At 50.1% G+C, this 21,997-nt stretch overlaps 1 protein-coding gene across 2 annotated transcripts in view; it reads left to right on the top strand.

The window, feature by feature from the left end:
• The first annotated feature begins 1,236 nt into the window (after positions 1–1,236).
• Positions 1,237–21,997, top strand: part of LOC141156948 (cytochrome P450 4B1-like) — a 74,867-nt gene continuing 54,106 nt past the window's right edge. The window contains exons 1-6 of one of the 2 annotated variants that reach the window (XM_073643536.1): positions 1,237–1,507; positions 19,231–19,375; positions 20,075–20,119; positions 20,929–21,056; positions 21,148–21,272; positions 21,496–21,647. In XM_073643536.1, the coding sequence (XP_073499637.1) occupies positions 1,289–1,507; positions 19,231–19,375; positions 20,075–20,119; positions 20,929–21,056; positions 21,148–21,272; positions 21,496–21,647 (814 nt within the window). In that variant the 5' untranslated portion in view covers positions 1,237–1,288. The remainder of the gene's footprint in view (positions 1,508–19,230; positions 19,376–20,074; positions 20,120–20,928; positions 21,057–21,147; positions 21,273–21,495; positions 21,648–21,997) is intronic. The other variant, XM_073643537.1, reaches the window with a different exon arrangement.

Below are 21,997 nucleotides of genomic sequence, written 5' to 3'. Positions count from 1 at the left end.
GGTATGCTTCTCTGCCCCCTCGCTACTTCTTCCTTCTCCTCTCACCTTCGGCCACACTCAGGGCCCTCACTAAGCCTTCACTCGTGCTGTAGGCCTTGGCTCGCCTAAGCACAGCAGCCAGCGTGCTGCCTCTTTGCTGCTCTCTGAGCATCAGCACGCTCTCTGCTCAACTCTGAGCTCTGTCCCTCTCTGTGTCTGGCTGCACTCACTTCTGACTCTAAACTCTAACTGAGCTGCCTGGCTCCACCCTCCCTATATATGTCCCTAACGGGCTCCCTCTGCTGGTCTGAGGTGGTAGAGTGGAGGTGTGTGAATGTGTGAGGGCCTCTTGTGGAGAAGTCCATCCATGCACCCTTCTGGGTTCTGTGGCACCAGTGCGTAGCAGGGCGCCACAACATCAGCTTAAGAGGACTGCTCCGCAGCGGCGGCTCCCTTTAGCAGCACTCCACAGGTGGCGTCATGAACTTTATAAATCCCCTATAAATAGAAAAACCCCCCTTTTTATTGATCGCCCTGGGTCACGGACCGGGCCAGCCACCGTGATATCCCCCACCAGCCTCCATAGGCTGCCGAGTACCCCTACGGCCCAGGGGGCGCGTCTCCTGCTACGCTCCTCCCCCTGGCCAGCTCTGCCATGCTGCTGTAACTAGGCAACTACTGCACTGTACAATACAGGGAGAATACATAAAAGCATCAACATTACATTACACATTACACTCACACGGGGACAATTTTGTTGCACGTGGGAATAATAACATGGAAAAGTCCTTCTTAAAGGGGTGGTGGCGTCCATCCCCCTTACAAATGCTCAGGTGTTTTCTGAGTATCTTCAGCGTACTTGGGTGTTATGTTTTAGTCACGCCGTGCGCATGATTTGAGACTGTTGACAGCTTTAATACATGTGAGGAATGCCTATTTCTTAGGCATTCCTCACATGTATTAAGGCTGTCAAACAGTCGCAAGTTATGCGCACGGCGTGACTAAAACATAACACCCGAGCACGCTGAAGATACTGTTCGCTGAAAGGGTTAACAGAACATACTCGCTCATCACTAATGATTTTATGATGAAATCATATTTATTATCAGTCGGTCCTATAGAACTCTGAGCACATGTCACCATGACTAAGGATTTTACTTTTCCTGTTTTCTTCCTCTGCATAATCTGGTTACCAGTATGCATGGGGAGTGTAAATTTATGCTCTGGTGTACACACCTTCCTCAGGCGCTGGTCATTGCCCTCTGGATATGAGACTGTAGCTCCTCCCATCAATAATATATTTCTCTAGATGCATAGCAGAGAGCCAAATCCAAAAATGACGTCCTACACACTGCCAGAGCTCTCCCCCCTGAGCCTCGCTGAGCTCCTGCACTGGGCAGCCTACCTGTGTGTCCTCTACCTGGTCTACAAGGTCTCCAGTCTATTCCTCAGGCAGAAGAAGCTGGAGAGAGCGTTCAGTGCTTTTCCAGGTCCAAAACGTCACTGGCTCTATGGCAATGCCCACGAGGTATATATATATATGTTTTTTGCAGAAAAGTTTGTTAATTTATAAAACTTTCTGATTTAATTTGCCATTTAATTTTTCACTGTTTTCAAAATCTGTGCTGCTTATTAGTGCAAATATTCATTATAGATGAAAAACGTTTAGTATCAGGTTCACTTGTCACAGGTGCAGTTTTTGTTACCATGTAGATTTTTGAAATATGCTGCACAATTTAAGTAAGGGTGCCGTTATTAATGCATGCACTCTCCTTGCACTTTAAATTTAGCAAATGACTGATGACTGTAGACTTTGTGTTGTGACTTTAATCAGATGACACAAAATAGGCTTGATAATATCGTTAGCTTGAGTAGCCTCCACTCAATGAGTCAGCCCAAATTCCACCGAACACGAAAAATGGTTGAACGCTCTAAAACGTAACCTTTACTCAATCCTGCATTAAAATCAATGAAGCCACAATTAGACTCATAAACTTGTATCCATATTGGGTCATCCGTATACTCCATCAATCAATCAATCAATCAACAAAATCACAACTAAGTGGCATAGAGGTAAATTGGGTTTTACTGCTCCTTTTGCATTGTCATCAGGTAGGTTTCCAGGGGCTTGTGATAAGTGGTCCTCCAGATGTAGGAATCAGATTCTACCCTTACAGGAGAAAACTGCAAATCTATATAGCCTAACCCCATTTACCACCATCTTATGAAAGGGCCTTGAAACTGTAACCTGGCTCTAATCAAAGATCCCTACAATGCGCCTATTGCACAGTATGCCATCCCAACATGAGATGTTTCTATGCATGTGATGGTCTCAATGTTAAGATGTATCTTGAGTTATGTACATTCTGTATTGTGGGTATTGATACTTGTGTATCTGTCACGGGTGTGTCAGAAGTGACAGACAGTCGCCTTGCAGTTGGTTGCAGGAGATCTCTACGTTTGGCATTACAGACATCTTCTTAGAGGCTGTCTCTAGAACCCAGGGGCTACCTCCCTCTGACTAATTAGCTCCCTGTCCTGGGTGTAAAAATACCTGGTGTGGATGAGAGGGAGGTGCTGGCGATATTCATTACTACTTGAGAGGCTTTAGCAAGATCGGTACTTCGTCCTCTCTGGATCTTGAGGCCGTGTGCACATTTGTCTGGAGTCGACTAAAGCTAAGCAATTCCCCCCTGTTTGTCTACCCTTGTTGTCTATAGAGTTTAGTGGAGATCGATTAGAAACTGAGAACATCAGAGGAGTGCAGTTACAGCAAGTTCATCCAGTGCTTGGGGCCATGAAACTTCCTTCACCCATTAGGGCCGCGACCTCCTAAGTGACCCCCAAGTCCCAATCTCAATAGTCGTCATTACGTGCAGTGCTGATATTCCCATCTGTGCTCTGGGTGAGACTGACTGCTGGCTGAGTACTCCTCTTGCATCCAAGCTGGCTCTAGGGACCAAGGCATTCCTCCAGTTCCATCAGTATAAGTCTGTAGCTACCCCACTAGGTCCATCCAACTAGTCTACTGTATCAGGCCCTTTGGAACGGGGAGAATATTTCCTCTACATGTTTGCTGGCTTAGTCCTGCAAGAACGCTATAGCTGCTGCAGTTTGTTGTACCCAAAGACTCTACCCATCAAGCTATTCTCCTAGCAACTGGCTCTGTGAGGAGTTTATCTATTACCTGAGATCGATGCAATAAGTGCTGACTCACAGTGACACACATAACCACAATACAAATCCCTACAGAAAATAGTGCAAGACTTCTATATGATAACCGACATAACACAACATTATAGTAATACCCAGCTCTTGGGAATTACATATTTAAAACCAAAAATGTTATATGGTGTGGTAAAAATCAAGTACAGCAACATCATCCTAAACCCTTTTTTCTTTGAATACTTATTGCAGAATTCAGGAGCGCCAGTCGAGTTTTACCCCAGAACATAATAATAGAATTCTAGGATTGACCAATGTACAGTGGCTTACGAAAGTATTCACCCCCTTGGCATTTTTCATGTTTTGCTACCTCACAACCTGGAATTTTACAGGGTTTTTTTGAGGGTTTGCATCAGTTCATGTACAGAACATGCCTATAAGTGTGAACATTTGGTTTACTTTTTGTTGTGATGCAAACAACAAATAAGACAAATAACTGAAAACTTCAGTGTGCATAACTATTCACCCCCCTAAAGTCAGTACTTCATAGATCCTCTTGTTGCAGCAATTACAGCTGCAAGTCACTTTGGATAAGTCTCTATGAGCTTTCCACATCTTGCCACTGGGATTTTTGCCCATTTCTCACGGCAAAACTGCTCCAGCTCCTTCAAGTTAGATGGTTTCCTCTGGTGAACAGCAATTGTCAAGTCTGACCACAGATTCTCAATTGGATTAAAGGCTAGGCTTTGACTAGGCCACTCCAAAACATTTACACCTTTCCTCTAAAACCACTCGAGTGTTGCTTTAGCAGTATGCTTTAGGTCATTTTCTTGTTGGAAGGTGAACCTTCGTCCCAGTGTCAAGTCACTGAAAGAATGAAACAGGTTTTGCTCAAGAATATCCCTGTATTTCACACCATCCATCTCCCACTCTACTCAGACCATTTTCTCTATCCCTGCTGCTGAAAAACATCCCCACCGCATGATGCTGACATCACCATGTTTCACTGTGGGGATGGTGTTTTTGGGATGATGAGCTGTGTTGGTTTGGTGCCAGACATAGCGTTTACCTTGGTGGCCAAAAAGTTTAACTCACATCTGACCACAGCCCCTTCTTCCATACATTTGTGAAGTCTCCCACATGTCTTTTGGCAAACTCAAAACAAGCCTTACAAATTTTTTGTGTAAGTAAAGGCTTTTTTCTGCCCACTGTTCCATAAATGCCACCTCTATGGAGTGTACGGCTTATTATGGTCGTATAGACACATACTCCAGTCTCTGCTTGGGAACTCAGCAGCTTCTTCAGGGTTACCTTTGGTCTCTGTGCTGCTTCTCTGATTAATGCCTTCCTTGCCTGGGCTGAGAGTATTGGTGGGCGGCCCGCTCTTGGCAGGTTTGTTGTGGTACCATATTCTTTCCATTTGATGATAATGGATTTGATGGTGCTCTGGGAGATCATCAGAGATTGGGATATTATTTTATAACTTAACCCTGACTTGTACTTCTCAAGAACTTTGTCCCTGACTTCTTTGGAGATCTCCTTGGTCTTCATGGTGTTGTTTGGTTAGCGGTGCCTCTTGCTTAATGGTGTTGCAGCCTTTTTGGCCTTTCAGAAAAGGTAGAGTGTATATACTGATAGACCATGTGACACTTAGATTGCACACAGGTGGACTTTCTTTCACTAACCATGTGACTTATGAAGGGAATTACTTGCAACAAAATTTTTTAGGGGCTTCACAGCAAAAGGGGTGAATACATATGCACATGCCAATTTTTAGTTATTTGATCCCATAAATTAAATTTATGTCTATGTAGCACCCTGAGGATTCGGCTGCTACAGGGGTATTGCACCTCAACCCAGAGGTGTGATATTCCACTCCCGGGTAAGGATGGAGTGTGGAACTGAGCTCAGTTAGCTGCATGCACTACACACATCCCATTTCCGAGGAACAGACCGACGGTACTCCCACTAGAGAAATGTGCAGGTACGATAGTGTCTGTTCCTGGCTGGAGTGGGAGGGGGGTGGAACATCCCAGTAGTGTAGGGGCAGATAGGGGGAGCAGCCTGGGTAAAGCTAGGAGCTCATTGGGTGCTGGTCACCTGAGCTCACACATAGAGGGAGTATATAAGGTGGGCACCATCTTAGATCAGGGTCAGTCTGTCAGTCTTTTGCAGAGTCAGAGGAAGAGAGCAGAGGAGAGGAGCAGCTCCAAGGCCAAGAGAGAGAGAGAGGAGAAGGAAAGACCCAGAGGGGGAGAAAGAAGGAACTCCAAGAGCCCAAATTAGACCAGAGGGTGAAGAGTTGGCAAAAGGGTACCGGATCCCAAGCTGGCAGAGGCTACAGCACACCTTAGCCAGGAACCGGAGGTCGTGGGCAGGATCTGCCACGACCACCCACTAAATCCACCCGGAAGGCAGACCAGGAATAGGGTCAGGGAACCCAGAGACAAGGGTTTACCACCAAGAGGCCCGAGGGAGCCGGACATAGGTGGATCCCTGGTGGGGAAGGCCAGAGAAGAGGACAGGACAGAAAGGGAGCTCAGGACCACGCTCCAGAATCACCTGGGGGTTGGCCGAGTCCAGGACCTGGTGGACGCAGCACGGCTCGGGTGGTCACTTAAGGCCGGAGTGACCAGAACAACTGCAGTAAGTAAACAAACCCTGAACTGCACAGCCCGACTCTGTGTCTCATTTCCATCCCCGCTGCACCACCACAACCCCCATCCTCTGCAACTGACCCCCTGAGGCTATACCCCTCCCGTTGGGGGTTATACTACCTAAGCTGCACTCACATCACCAGCCTCAGCGGACCCTGCTGCAGCGGCGGCCGTAGTGACCGCAAATCAACGGGTGGCGTAGTCGACATAAAAGAACATCTAGTAACATCTATAAGGACTGCCACACACTGAGTTTGACACCCTGGGCACGGACCGGGTCACAGCCACTCGGAGACTACAACCCCCATCTGATCCGGCTCCGGGTATCCCTAACAGCACTGGCCCAGGGGGCGCGTCAACTTTGGCGTAGTCGGCAGGATCTCGTGCCCGCAACAACCGGGTACTGCGTGCCTGAAGAAAAGTTCACCGTTACCTTAAAAAGAAGTCTCCCGCCGGTTCCGGAGGGTCCCCGCCAACGGACCCCATCACAGGTCGTTTCCCGCCGGTTGTCCGCCATTTGCAGCTTTTTCCCGCCATCCATGGAGTTTCCCGCCACTGGGAGACGATTCCCGCCATTTCTGAAGATTTCCCGCCTTGGGGGAGCGGACGCCATTATGGGCGTGCCAGAGGGTGGCAAGAGACCACCTCCCATCGTGGGCCAGGTCAAAGAATGGCGCCAAAAGCGGAAACCGCGCCCACCAACAGAGACTGTGATGCTGGAAGTGTCCATCAGCGTAAGAGAACTGCCCCTGGAACTGACAATCACTAAGTTGCCCCGGGACCACCCTCAATGGGGGCGGAGACAGAACAAGAGAGCAAAGATGGGTGTCGCCTGGAGCAGTCTGGAGAGAGCGCACCCGGAGACAAGACGTCTGGAAGAGAGTCCAGAGAGAGCCTACCCGGAGATGGAGGGAGAGCCAGGCAGCACCGACCCAGCGGTCAGGAGCCTGATGCGGGCCGCCACTCCAGGCAGCACCGACCCAGTGGTCAGGAGCCTGTTGCAGGTCGCCACTCCAGAAGGCCTGCTGGAGATCCTAGCACAGCTCCCCCGAGACCGGGAGTGTGCACAGACCGCGCTGGAGGGCCTCGCACAGAGGTTGGCCCGGGTGCAGCGGGAGACGTTGGCGGAGTGGAGCCGAGAGATGGCCCAGCGGACCGAGACTCGTCAGCGGAGCACGCCACCCGAGACGAGGAGACAGACCGCCTCTGAGGATGGCGCAGGAGGACTGAAGGCCGGAGACGGCGCCGAGAAGGGAGCCGAACGAATGGAGGCAGGTAAAGGGGACGTCACTACCCCGAGCCGGGAAACCGCGTGCCTGCCCCAGCTCCCCGTCGCAGAGCCCGAAGTACCCCCTGCCGTGCCCGTCACTGCAACGTCACCGCCGCAGACTAGGCCTCAAACGGAAGCCGCGACCCCTGTGACGTCACACGCCTCGACCCCGAGCGTGGCCAAGCAGGAAGTACCATCGGCCTGGTCGCAAGGCCTAGTACCCCCGGGCGCCGCAATACCAACAGCGCCCCCTACCTCCGCGGAGCCCCCGGCCTGGTCGCAGGGCCAAGTAACACAGGGTGCCGCCATTCTTACGGTGCCCTTTACTTTCAAGGTGCCCCAGGCCTGGTCGCAAGGCCTGGTTAGCCCGGGCGCCGCTACCACCACGGCGCCCATAACACCTAAAGTACCGCACCTGGGTGAGGACCTGTTCGCCCAGCATACGTGCCCGGATGGGCAGCCGTTCGTATGGCCCCAGGAATACATCCAGCTGGAGCTGCAAAAAGCAAGGGCCATGTGCGAACCCCTGATCCCGGCTCCAAAGCCCATAAAGAGGATCTCGCCCCCGCTAGAAGAGACCCAGTTTGAGTGGGATCCCACCGGAGAAGACCTCATGGGGTTCACTCAGGAGACTCGGGCAGCCGCAGCGGAGCGTGCAGAGTGCTGCCGCCAGCAGCTCGAGGTCTTTGAGAGGGAGCGGAGAGAGAGGCGGGTCCGGGAACAACAAGCCCAAATAAGGAGCGCGGAGCAGAAGAGCCGGACCAGGAGAAACCCCCGTGCAGCGCATGGTCCCCGTACCATCGGGACTGTGATAAAGTTCAATCTGCAGCATGGGTGGGGTTTCATCAGGGATCACCGCACCCCAGGCGACGTCTTCGTGACCAGGAGAGACGTTGAGTCCCACCTACCGGAGGGACACAGAGGTCGTGACCTGTATTTAGGGGACGAGGTCACCTTCACCCGGCACAAGTGTGCCAAAGGACCCTACGCCCTCCATGTGCATCGCCTGACGGAGGAGGAGCTGCGGTGTGAGGAGGAGCAAGAGGACCCGGACGGGTCTGAAACTGAAACTGTCCACAAAGAAAGAGCAGGAGGACGCCGTCGTTGAGTACGGTAGAGAAGAGACTGTACATAGTTACCCGTCAGGGTATAAGAACTGTTCTAGTTAAAATATGTTCCCCGTTGGGACCAGCCAAGAGTAAACTGTTAATCCTGTGTGTCCCTATTCCCATTACCTGGCCGAGGACTGAAGGCGGCCATATTTCCCTTGTATATAGTTGCGCTTCCTAAAGCGCCCCCTACCGGTTTTATAGGAAACCGTGTTTCTTCCAAAAGAGACTGTCGCACTTTACCCGGTCACAAGTTGCACCGTGACCGGAGGAACCAGAAACAAGAATGTTTATATGAAAAGTTTATGCTGATAATATATGATGTTTTATATGTTTATGTTTTATGAAAAAAAAAAAAAAATGTATGTTTGTGGATGTTTATATCTTACAGCCCGAGGACGTGCTGTGATTTACCAGGGGGGAATGTAGCACCCTGAGGATTCAGCTGCTACAGGGGTATTGCACCTCAACCCAGAGGTGTGATATTCCACTCCCGGGTAAGGATGGAGTGTGGAACTGAGCTCAGTTAGCTGCATGCACTACACACATCCCATTTCCGAGGAACAGACCGACGGTACTCCCACTAGAGAAATGCGCAGGTACGATAGTGTCTGTTCCTGGCTGGAGTGGGAGGGGGGTGGAACATCCCAGTAGTGTAGGGGCAGATAGGGGGAGCAGCCTGGGTAAAGCTAGGAGCTCATTGGGTGCTGGTCACCTGAGCTCACACATAGAGGGAGTATATAAGGTGGGCACCATCTTAGATCAGGGTCAGTCTGTCAGTCTTTTGCAGAGTCAGAGGAAGAGAGCAGAGGAGAGGAGCAGCTCCAAGGCCAAGAGAGAGAGAGAGGAGAAGGAAAGACCCAGAGGGGGAGAAAGAAGAAACTCCAAGAGCCCAAATTAGACCAGAGGGTGAAGAGTTGGCAAAAGGGTACCGGATCCCAAGCTGGCAGAGGCTACAGCACACCTTAGCCAGGAACCGGAGGTCGTGGACAGGATCTGCCACGACCACCCACTAAATCCACCCGGAAGGCAGACCAGGAATAGGGTCAGGGAACCCAGAGACAAGGGTTTACCACCAAGAGGCCCGAGGGAGCCGGACATAGGTGGATCCCTGGTGGGGAAGGCCAGAGAAGAGGACAGGACAGAAAGGGAGCTCAGGACCACGCTCCAGAATCACCTGGGGGTTGGCCGAGTCCAGGACCTGGTGGACGCAGCACGGCTCGGGTGGTCACTTAAGGCCGGAGTGACCAGAACAACTGCAGTAAGTAAACAAACCCTGAACTGCACAGCCCGACTCTGTGTCTCATTTCCATCCCCGCTGCACCACCACAACCCCCATCCTCTGCAACTGACCCCCTGAGGCTATACCCCTCCCGTTGGGGGTTATACTACCTAAGCTGCACTCACATCACCAGCCTCAGCGGACCCTGCTGCAGCGGCGGCCGTAGTGACCGCAAATCAACGGGTGGCGTAGTCGACATAAAAGAACATCTAGTAACATCTATAAGGACTGCCACACACTGAGTTTGACACCCTGGGCACGGACCGGGTCACAGCCACTCGGAGACTACAACCCCCATCTGATCCGGCTCCGGGTATCCCTAACAGCACTGGCCCAGGGGGCGCATCATCTACATTTTTCTCATTTCACTTCACCAACTTAAACAATTTAGTGCTGATGCATCACACACAAATACGATTACAAAAATATTTAAACACAGGTTGTAAAGTAACAAAATAGGTAAAAAGCCAACGGAGTGAATACTTTCGCAAACCACTGTAAAATGACTAACATCCATACCGTGGTTGTCAGCTGTGTATACATAGGACCGGGCAATGACTTGCTTGCTGAGTGAGTGTTTGGATAAACAGGAGGTCACATAACTAGAGAGATTCACCTTTGCTCTCCATACCATATACAAATTGCTTACAATGAGAGAAAAAAGCAGACAGCGATCAAATTCCACAGATATCGATGCCCTTTGTGGGAGTTTTTCTTCAGTTTCATTTAAGGTTATTGCCCCGAGGTCTCATCCTGCTGATAATGTAGTCATTATATGCAGTGAATGTGAGCACAGAGCTATCTGAAGTCTTCTCAACACAAGCCTCCAGTATAAGCCTGTGACTCGCCCCCTGGGCCGTGGGGCACTCGGATCCGGGCAGTGGGGGAACGATGGGAGTAGTAGTGGCAACCCGGTTCCGTGGCTCAGGGTGGTCAGGCCAGTGGTAGTCCATTATGTGCTGATGTTTATGTCCGACTACGCCACCCGTGGATTGCAGTTATTAGGAACTGCCGCTGCATGCAGACCGCTGGGGCTGATGAGGTGTGCAGCTAGGGTAGTGTGACTCCCCAAGGGAAGAGTGCGGCCCCAGGGCAGTATAATGGATGTTGGGAGTGATGGTAGTGAGAGTCCCAGTACTGATAGTGCTGGAGGAGCAAGGAGCACGCAGACAACAGGTTGCAGTCCAGGGTCTTTACTAGAACAGGTAAATTGACCCACAAACAGTCCCAGCTAGGAGGGGACCTGGATGTCTGAGAGCAACGGGGAAATTGGCCCTGGTCAGGGTGAGGGTGTAGGCCTACCGTGCTTTCTGCGCTCCTTCTGGCTATCTCCTCATTATAGGGTAACAGCCCACGTTTCCGAGCTTTCCGTGTATTCTCGCCTGTATGGCCTGCGACGTGGGTTCCTTTCTGCTCCCAGCCTTGTACGGCTTTACTGGTCCCTTCGGTTGTGGCAGGGCCTCCAGGCTTCTCAGGCCAAGGAATATACAGTCCCTTGCGGACTGGTTATCTGCTGGAGGATGTAGAATCCTCCCAGCCTCAGACACCAAAGTCTGGTAAAGTAAGTTTTTTATCTGCCAAGACAGGCTCTCTTCACCTCTTGTCTCTGGCTTGTGGCTCTCCTCCTGCCACACTTCCTCTTAGGTGCAATACAACTGTCCCTCTCTGCTCTGGGACCTGAATCCTCAGATAGGTCGTCCAGTTCTCCCTAACCCTGCCCCCAGCACCAGCTTTTATAGGGGCAGCCAGCTCCCCCTACTGGCCTGAGACAGGAGGCATTGCATGCTAATGTTCCCCTGACTAGGGAACCTCCCCCTTGCTCTCAGACACAGCTTTCATTACACTTGTGGCATCCAGGCCAGGGTGACACATTCCCCCCTAGTGAAATTTAGTACTCCGGGACTAAACAATAAACAAAGACAATATGCATAACCATAAAACATTAATAGACAGACGACGCACAAATTGAGTACTTAAGGTCACAGTGTGGCCTGTGACCGGGTGTCCATATCACCAGCACAACGGAGAGCCTTAACCAGGTGGGGGTCTGTCCTACCCCAAGTTCTTTACAGTCTTAGTTCATTCCTGGGTTAGGCTCCAAACGCAGTCCATACAAGGTCCCGGTTATAAAAAGTCCATAACCTTTGAGTCCTTATGGTAGCTGCAAGAAACTGAAACACAGAATTACCAAACATGCATGTAACTTGGCAAACAATTCAACATTTGGCAACAAGGTTATTTACAATTTTAGTGTGCCCTATATTCTCCAGCGAGCGGGTATCTGCCCCTTTGTGCTCCTGGTTGACCTCCTTAACCCACTGTCTGATGGTGGACTAACCTGTCTTTCCCCACTAGCTTTAGGGGTACAGCTACCAGCTGGGTGTACAGGTAGGGCAGGCAGCTGTCTGCGGGTCCTTTGGCTTACCGCAGGCATGGCAGGCTCACTGTCAGCAGAGGGTTGACTCTCCTGGGCTGCTGGTACAGGCTCTTCTGCCTCTGGAACCGCTCGCTCCTCTTCACCTTCCGGCTCTGGTGTTGGTTGTTGCTGTGCCGGTTGCAGGAAATGCAGGACGGGTACCACTATGGCATCATTTATGCGAGTCCAGGACTGAGGGAACTCTCCGAGAACGGTGCTGATCATTTCTTCCTTGTCCTCTGCGGGTTCAAGGTCACTCTGATCCTCTTCTGCACTACGGAGTTGCTTGGGGAACTTTTTGAGGTGGTCTCTGGAGACGACACTAGTGGTTTCTCCCCCGTCCTTGGTGATTACGCACACCTTTGGGTAGTCGTGGTCAGACTGCAGTATGGTGTAGGGTTCCCTTTCCCACTGGTCGTCCAGCTTATGTAGCCTTCTCTTCCGCTTCAGGACCTGCTCACCAGGTTCTAGGGGACCAGCAGGGGCGTGTTGGTTGAAGAGTTTTTCTTGCCTCTCTCTCACCTGGGCCAGGCTCTTCTCCACACTCTCCTGTACCTTCTTGTACTGCAGTTGCCTTTCCGTATCCCAGTCTGCATCCGGGGAGGTGTCCTCAGGTGTTAGGACTCCCATTTCCAGGTCTACGGGCAGCTTACCCGGTCTGGCTCGCATCAGGTAAGCCGGAGTGCAGTTGGTAGCATTCACCGGGATATTGTTGTATAGGTCTATTAGGTCCGGCAGTTTTTCTGGCCACAGGCTGCGTTCCTCCAGGGGCAACGTCTTCAGGAGATCAATTACTATATTGTTCATCTTCTCACACATCCCGTTGGTTTGTGGATGGTAAGGCGTTGTCCGAATCTTCTTACAGCCATAGAGGTTGCAGAACTCCTGGAAGATTTCAGCCTCGAACGCTGGGCCCTGGTCTGTCAGGACCTCTTCCGGATACCCGTGTGGACGGCAGAAGTATTGCTGGAAGGCTCTGGCCGCTGTTTGGGCTGTCAAGTCCTTTACCGGGACCACCACTAGAAAACGGGAATAGTGGTCCACGATTGTCAGGGCATAGATGTATCCAGACCGGCTGGGAGCCAATTTGACATGGTCCAGAGCTACCAGCTCAAGAGGCTGCGTGGTGACGATGGGCCTCAAGGGTGTCTTCTGGCTGGCACGGTCCTTCCTCCTTAGGTGACAAGGGCCACAGTCTCTGCACCATTTTTCTACAGCTCCTCTCATGCCGACCCAAAAGAACCTTCCTCTTAGCAGGAACTCCAGTTTCTTCCAACCGAAATGCCCCGCTCTGTCATGGTAAGCCCCCAGGACCATAGCTGCATCCCGCCTTGGGACCACGACTTGCCATGTCAGCTCGTGCGTCCGGTGGTTGACAACCCTTCTGCACAACTTGCCTTCGTAGAGGAACAGCTTGCTCTTCTCCTTCCATAGCTGCTTGGCTTCCTCTGGGGCATCTGGATCTAAGCGGGCGTCTTCCCGGGTCAGCAGATCTTTCACCAGGCGGACTGCGGGGTCACTATCTTGGGTCTCGGCCCAGCTGTGGTGAGGTAGGGGATTGATCATCACAGTTGTTAGATCCTCCTCCTTCACACGGTGAGAGTATTGAGCGGCTCCATACCGGTGAAACGCGGGGAGTTCTACCTCCTCCAGCTCTTCTGGGTCTTCGTCACCTTCACGTAAGTGAGGCATCCTTGATAGGGCGTCCGTGTTGGCATTGGTTCTGCCTGCCCGGTACTTGATCACAAAGTCATAGTTGGAGAGACGGGCCATCCACCGCTGTTCCAGGGCACCCAGTCTTGCATTGTCCAGGTGTGTCAACGGGTTGTTGTCCGTGTACACGGTGAACTTCGCGGAGGCCAGGTAATGCTTGAAGCGTTCCGTCACGGCCCACACCACCGCCAAGAATTCTAGCTTGAAGGAGCTGTAATTCTCCGGGTTCCTCTCGGTGGGCCTCAGCTTCCGGCTGGCGTATGCGATCACCCGTTCTCTGCCCTGTTGGTTTTGGGACAGTACGGCTCCCAGTCCCACATTACTGGCGTCTGTGTGGAGAATGAAAGGCTGGCCATAATCAGGGTAGGCCAGAATCTCATCCCCCGTGAGGGTCATCTTTAGCTGGCGGAAGGACTCCTCTTCCGGTTTATCCCACTTGAAGGGTGGCTTTTGACTTCTGGTCTTAGACTGTCCGATCAGGAGGTCCTGCATAGGAGCTGCCATCTTGGTGAACCCGGGGATGAACCTTCAGTAGTAGCCTACCAACCCGAGAAACTGTCTCACCTCTTTGATGTTCGAGGGGCTTGGCCAGCTCTTGATTGCCGTGACCTTGTCAGGGTCGGGGGCTACTCCTTCCGCACTTACCACGTGCCCTAGGTACTGGACCTTTGGTTTCAGCAGGTGACATTTCGATGGTTTCACCTTCAGGCCATAGCCTGCCAGGGCTTCGAACACCTCGGCCAGGTGCTTGAGATGGTCCTCGTAGGTCTTCGAATAGACGATCACGTCGTCCAGGTAAAGGAGGACCGTCTCGAAGTTTCGGTGCCCTAGACAGCATTCCATCAGCCGCTGGAAGGTCCCTGGTGCGTTGCAGAGCCCGAAAGGCATACAGTTGAATTCACTCAGTCCCATCGGGGTGGTGAAGGCGGTCTTCTCCTTGTCAGCCTCTGCCACAGGAACCTGCCAATACCCGCTAGTAAGGTCCAAAGTAGAAAAGAAGTTAGCAGATTTTAGTGCGGCTAAAGACTCCTCTATTCTAGGCAGCGGATATGCGTCTTTGTGGGTGATACGGTTGATTTGTCTATAGTCCACGCACATTCTCATGGTGCCGTCTTTCTTTTTCACCAGAACCAAGGGGGCTGCCCAAGGACTACAGCTATCTCTAATGACCCCAGCTTCCTTCATTTCTCTTAGCATGCCCTTTGCGTTCTGATAATGTGCAGGGGGTACAGGTCGGTGTCTCTCTTTTATTGGTGGGTGGCTCCCTGTGGGGATGTGGTGTTCTATCCCTTTTACTCTGCCGAAGTCTAGCGGGTGCTTACTAAAGACTCTCTCGTACTCCTGTACCACCCGGTAGACTCCTTGTTTTTGGTGCAGGGGAGTGGAATCAGCACCCACATGGAGTTTCTGGCACCAGTCCTCCTTTTGTTTCTGGGAGCCATTACCTCCGCCTGTGGAGATGGAGGCAAGGGTTCCACGGCCCTGATAGCTTTGTGTTTGACAACAAACAGTTTGGCGAGTGTGGCGTACCTGGGTAAGTGTACCTCCCTCTCCCCAATGTTGAGGATGCGGACGGGCACCCTCCCATGACGGACATCAACCACCCCCCGGGCTGTCAAAATGGTGGGCCTGCTGTCTGAGTACACGGGTTCTACCATGGCTTGGTAGTCTCTACCTCTCTACCCGATTGCAGTCCGACACCAGATCATCATTTCACTTTTGGGAGGCATGGAAATGGGGAATGGGTCACTCAGTCTTACGCTACTGATCTCACCACCAGACAGTTCTACCTGCTGCCGTCTCATCAGGGCTTTTATCTCCTTGTTGAGGACTCTCTGTTGGCGGGAACTAGCATTCACCGCCACCTGTTGTAGAATTACAATTACCTCTGAAAGACAATTTTCAATTACGTTAGTACCCACAGTTATTTTAGGGTGACTTTCATGACGGTCAATGTCCACAATAATTACTCCCTGTGCCGGCAGTTCAACTTTACCAATTTTAATGGTCATCTCCTTGAACCCCATCTGCGGCACGGGTAAGCCATTACTGGCGATGATGCTCAAGTTACTGTCTGGATACCGTGTGATATCAGCATCAGTCCAATACTGCTTAAAAAGTACATAAGGGATAGTGGTTACTTGCGACCCAGTATCCAGCAGGGCACTCATGGGGATACCGTCCAGCACCACGGGTAAAACCGGGCACCCCCCAACATACTTATCACGCCAATTATAAGGGCCTGGTGATCTTATGCCTGGGGGTTGGCCCTCTGCCCCAGGTTGGACCCGTTTAAATTACAGTACCTGGAAATGTGTCCGGGCTGGTTGCATCGACGGCAAATGGGCTGTCCATCCTCCGCGTAGCGGTCTGTGGGCCTCCCTCAGAACGACGGGATCCTCCTCTGTCGACGCCACGGGACATCCTCCGGACTTGAAGCCAGCTCGATGGGTCTTGACGGGTCCACTTGCAATGCCTGGACGGTCCTGGTCAACGCCGCGACACTCCTGGTCAGCTCCTGGAATTGGTGGTGCAGGTCTTTCGACGGGGCTTGGTTCAGGGCCTGTGCATCAGCCCCCACGGGGTCCATAGAGGAGGGCACGCCTCCTGGTGGTAGGTGAGAGCAGGGCGCCGGAGCTTTATAGCGCCACTGGTTGCAGATTCACGGAGCACCCTTATGGCCCTGTCCTTAAATTGGGCAAAGGTCAGGTCGGGGTTCTGAAAGAACATGAGGCGCAGTTGGGCCCTGTGGGCGCTAGACAGCAGACCTTCTATGAATAGTTCTGTTAGCAGCTTATCCGTTTCCTGCACACTGCCAGGGTCAGTTTGTTGGATAGCCCTCAAGGCTTCCTGCAGATTTAGGGCATAGTCTCTGATGCTGTCCTGTGCCCGCTGCTTACATCCATAGAACCTCATTTTAATCTCAGCGGAGGTACGTGTGTCAAAGGTACCCCGCAGCTGGGCCAGAATACCCTTCACAGTCCTTTTCTCCTCAGTGGGCCATGATTTTACCTCCCTTTGGGCTGCGCCAGTTAACTGCCCTGTTAGTATGCTGACCTTCTGTTCCTCTGTCAGGGGGTAGAATCATAGAATCATAGAATCATAGAATGGTAGAGTTGGAAGGGACCTCCTGGGTCATCTGGTCCAACCCCCTGCTCAAAGCAGGATTCACTAGATCATCTCAGACAGATGTCTGTCCAGCCTCTGTTTGAAGACGTCCATTGAAGGGGAACTCACCACCTCTCGTGGCAGCCTGTTCCACTCATTAATCACCCTAACTGTCAAAAAGTTTTTTCTAATATCTAATCTGTGTCTCCTCCCATTTAGTTTCATCCCATTGCTTCTAGTCTTTCCTTGTGCAAATGAGAATAAAGATGATCCTTCTACAATGTGACAGCCCTTGACATATTTGTAGACAGCTATTAAGTCTCCTCTCAGTCTTCTTTTTTGCAAGCTAAACATTCCCAAATCCTGCAACCGTTCCTCATAGGACATGGTTTGCAGACCAGTCACCATTCTGGTCGCTCTTCTCTGAACTTGCTCCAGTTTGTCTATGTCTTTTTTAAAATGTGGTGCCCAAAACTGTACACAGTATTCCAGATGAGGTCTGACCAAAGAGGAGTAAAGACCGATAATGACTTCACGTGATCTAGACTGTATGCTTCTGTTAATACATCCCAGAAAACCTGGAACAAACTGTACAGCCTTTCCTTAAAGTCAGTTAGGGCATGGGGCTCCCCTGAGTACTTGGGCAGCCAGGCCGCTCCAGGGATGTAGGGCAGGGAAAAGGGCATCACCGCTGCTGCAGCTGCGTTGGTGGTAGTGGGCGCCTCTGTGTCCGACATCTTCCTCCCCCCTAGTTAAGCGTGGCCTACCTTCCGACGATCCTCTTCTGTAGGCCGCGGCTCCGCTGCTGCTGCTATGGACGAGGACCTGGCGTCGCGTCCTGATGACGTCAGCGTCGCTCTCTCTCCCTTTCAGGACCTTGTGCAGCGTCGGTGCGTGGGGCGGAGCTTCGGATCTCGCGCGGTTTGGACGTCCACGCCCCTCTTCTTCCCGCACGGCGTCCTGAAGATGGCGTCCGATGGCGGGAAAACGGCTGAAGATGGCGGGAACCGATGAAAGATGGCGGGAGACGGCTGGAAATGGCGGGAAACGGCTTCGGATGGTGGGAAACCTCTTTTCAGGTAAGTACAAAGTCTTTTCTAGGCACGCAATACCCGTTTGCGGCGGGTTGGTTGCAATCCTGCCGACTACGCCAAAGCTGACTCGCCCCCTGGGCCGTGGGGCACTCGGATCCGGGCAGTGGGGGAACGATGGGAGTAGTAGTGGCAACTCGGTTCCGTGGCTCAGGGTGGTCAGGCCAGTGGTAGTCCGTTATGTGCTGATGTTTATGTCCGACTACGCCACCCGTGGATTGCGGTTATTAGGAACCGCCGCTGCATGCTGACCGCTGGGGCTGATGAGGTGTGCAGCTAGGGTAGTGTGACTCCCCACGGGAAGAGTGCGGCCCCAGGGCAGTATAATGGATGTTGGGAGTGATGGTAGTGAGAGTCCCAGTACTGATAGTGCTGGAGGAGCAAGGAGCACGCAGACAACAGGTTGCAGTCCAGGGTCTTTACTAGAACAGGTAAATTGACCCACAAACAGTCCCAGCTAGGAGGGGACCTGGATGTCTGAGAGCAACGGGGAAATTGGCCCTGGTCAGGGTGAGGGTGTAGGCCTACCGTGCTTTCTGCGCTCCTTCTGGCTATCTCCTCGTTATAGGGTAACAGCCCACGTTTACGAGCTTTCCGTGTAATTCTCGCCTGTATGGCCTGCGACGTGGGTTCCTTTCTGCTCCCAGCCTTGTACGGCTTTACTGGTCCCTTCGGTTGTGGCAGGGCCTCCAGGCTTCTCAGGCCAAGGAATATACAGTCCCTTGCGGACTGGTTATCTGCTGGAGGACGTAGAATCCTCCCAGCCTCAGACACCAAAGTCTGGTAAAGTCAGTCTCTTATCTGCCAAGACAGGCTCACTTTGCCTCTTGTCTCTGGCTTGTGGCTCTCCTCCGGCCACACTTCCTTTTAGGTGCAATACAACTGTCCCTCTCTGCTCTGGGACCTGAATCCTCAGATAGGTCGTCCAGTTCTCCCTAACCCTGCCCCCAGCACCAGCTTTTATAGGGGCAGCCAGCTCCTCCTACTGGCCTGAGACAGGAGGCATTGCATGCTAATGTTCCCCTGACTAGGGAACCTCCCCCTTGCTCTCAGACACAGCTTTAATTACACTTGTGGCATCCAGGCCAGGGTGACACACCTGCAGCTGTTGCTATTACTCCACCAGTAACTTCCACCCATAAAATACGAATTATCTTTATCTGATTCCAAGGATAAGTTTAATTAAAGTCTTCATTTGGATCTTTAAAATAAATGTCTCATTACTAATGAGAATTCAAGATCTGTGAAATTGGATATGGGCAAAACATCAGATGGGAACGTCAAACCTGCTGCAGATTTCAGCTTTCAGCAGAATCATGCAATGCTTATTGTGGGAGAATGAACTTTTTTCTTGTTACATACAGCAAACATGGACCATCTACTAGGAATAATAATAGGACCATCAAAGGTTTTAGTTGAGATCTTTCTTCTTCTTGACAGTTAAAACAAGATGGGACTGATTTGGACATTGTGAATGGTTATGCTAAACAATTTGACTATGCTTATCCTATGTGGTTTGGAACTTTTTTTGCCTCCCTCGTCGCCTATCATCCAGAATATGTGAAAGCCATTCTCTCCAGGCAAGGTGAGACACAATTTTTTTTTCCATGTTTCCATTATTGTAGGTTTCATATTCATTTTTTGTCTGTTTGTAATACTTAATTAAACTTTTTGTAAAGTTTTGTTCCCACCAGAATCTATCAACTAGTGAGTTTCTTGCCATTGTTTACGTTTTTGTTTTTTTTTATTCTCATTCAGAGTCAGCATCTGGTATTTCAGGTCAGACCTGATAAAGACTGAATTGCAAAATCAGACATGGTATATATATTTTTTTTAAGAAAGCATCTTTCAATAGATGTTTTTTTCATATGTTAACAGTACAAGTGAAAATAAACTTTGTTATATTTCTTATTGTAGAAATATACCAATTTATCAGTCACTTCTCTACTTGCGCTGATCAGTCCCTCAAAAACTACTCAAATCTGTCTACCGATCTGTCTTCAGTAAAGTATGAAATTACACCTTCCTCCTAAAAGAGGCTATAGGGAAGGGGGAGAAGCTGGAGAGAGACACAAGCAGAAATAGTGAAATTCTTAATGTACACTCACATGAGAGCTTATTCTAAAAAGTCACCTGAAAGTGCAGTTAGACTTTCAACTTTTTTTGCAACTTTTTTTGCGTGCTCTGTGTAATTCATAGTGCCCCATTTTATGCTAATCAGAATTATAACCCTTGTTATGTTTAATTATTGCATATCCTAAATACATACACCATTTCTTTATAGATCCAAAGGACAACTTTACCTATTACTTCTTAACCTCATGGATAGGTACGTAACACAAATTTGCAAACTGTATAATAACTAAGCAAACTTTCATATTGCACATCCAGACCACTGTGACTGTGTTTCCAAAACTCCCACAAGATGGTAGGTAGTGATGAGCTCAAACTCAAACATAACACCAGAGCACGCTGAAGATACTCGGAAAACACCGAGCATGCTCGTAAATCTCCAGTAACGAGCCTGCTCGAGTGTTTTCCGAGTATCTTCAGCGTGCTCGGGTGTTATGTTTTATTTACTCCATGTGCATGATTTGAGACTGTTTGACAGCTTTAATACATGTGAGGAATGCCTGTTTCTTAGACATTCCTCACGTGTATTAAAACTGTCAAACAGTCGCAAATGCACACGAGTGACTCAAACATAACACCGGAGCACACTGGGAATACTTGGCGAACACACGAGCATGCTCGCCAAAAGGGTTAACAGAACATGCTCGCTCATCACCAATGGTAAGTCTTTCTTTGCCAACTGGGTGAGGTCCTCAAGAAGACGCCCACAGGAACGGCCCAATTGGATAAAATACTATATTTACATAAAGTAAAGAGGTGTAAATATCTGAGGAAGCACAGAAGAAAAAGAAAAAACGCCAAATTCAGGAGAAAAGCGGCATTAACGATAGTTAAAACAATTACATATTCATGGCAAGTGACAGTTCTTCTTTAAGCTATATACTTTGAGTATACTTCGGTCTTAGCAATTATTCTGCATGGTCTTTCCTCCAGTAACAGTAAGGCTTGTTCTAGTCGAAATATAGGACCCCTATTTTGATTGTCTTTTGCCTTCATATCATCCAGGGAAAGGTTTGCTGGTGCTGACAGGGCAGAAATGGTTCCAACACCGTAAACTGTTGACACCGGGATTCCATTATGATGTCCTGAAGCCATATGTCAAACTGACGTCCGACAGTGTTAATGTCATGTTGGTAAGGGTTCGGAAACCTAATTAGACAGTCAAAAATTCTTCCTGTGAAAAACAGTGGCCCCTATTTTCTGATTGCAATGAATCTTGTTTAGGACAAATGGGAGAAATTGGCTCCAAATAATAAACCAGTGGAGCTTTTCCATCACGTCAGTCTCATGACCTTGGACACCATCATGAAATGCGCCTTCAGTTACAAGAGCAACTGCCAGAATAACAGGTTGGTTGTTTCCAACAATTTATGTCTACCAAAGATGTGCATACAGAGGAGACAAGTCAAGTAGCTGCTACAGGTCCTTAGTGAGATGGGATCCTCCCTTGGTTGGATTTATTTCATATGCAACTTGGTGGCAAAAACCTGTGCTGGACTCTCTTCTTCAGAAAACCTGCACTCCATTGCGGAAGCCTACTAGGTTGACTGCTTTCTTTTCTTTCTTTTGCAGTGAAAATGACTACATCAATGCTGTTTTTGAGATTTCCTACCTGGTGGAATACAGATTCCGATTCTTTCCATATCATAATGACTTTATTTTCCACATGAGCCCCCATGGATTTCGTTTCCGGAGAGCTCTGAAAACAGCACATGAACACACAGGTCAGAAGAGATCCCAAATTATTCACAAGTTTAAAAAAAATAATTTATAAAGCCTTTTTAAAATGTTTTACATTCTATAATCTCTTCTAAAGATTTTTTTTATATAAGTCGTAATCCAATGAATGAGATCATTAAGATCTTTTACATATACACAATGATAGATGAGCTAACCATAGAGCATTTTTGCCAATTTTTGGTGCAAATTTTGGCTGTAGAAAGCCATATTCCTCCATACCCAGTCCACACCCCTCCACTCTCCATTTCTTGCCTCCCTGAATGAAGATACCACCCCATCCCCCTGAAATAGTTGGTTTCTTCGAGGATTCAGACAGATATGGCAAGGACCGGGA

The sequence above is a fragment of the Phyllobates terribilis genome, unplaced genomic scaffold (assembly GCF_046119375.1).
Source record: "Phyllobates terribilis strain yellow unplaced genomic scaffold, ASM4611937v1 Scaffold_8__6_contigs__length_399053987, whole genome shotgun sequence".
In the NCBI taxonomy this organism is placed as follows: domain Eukaryota; kingdom Metazoa; phylum Chordata; class Amphibia; order Anura; family Dendrobatidae; genus Phyllobates; species Phyllobates terribilis.
The sequence above is the reverse complement of the archived record's forward strand: the minus strand, read 5'-3'. Positions and strand labels throughout refer to the sequence as shown.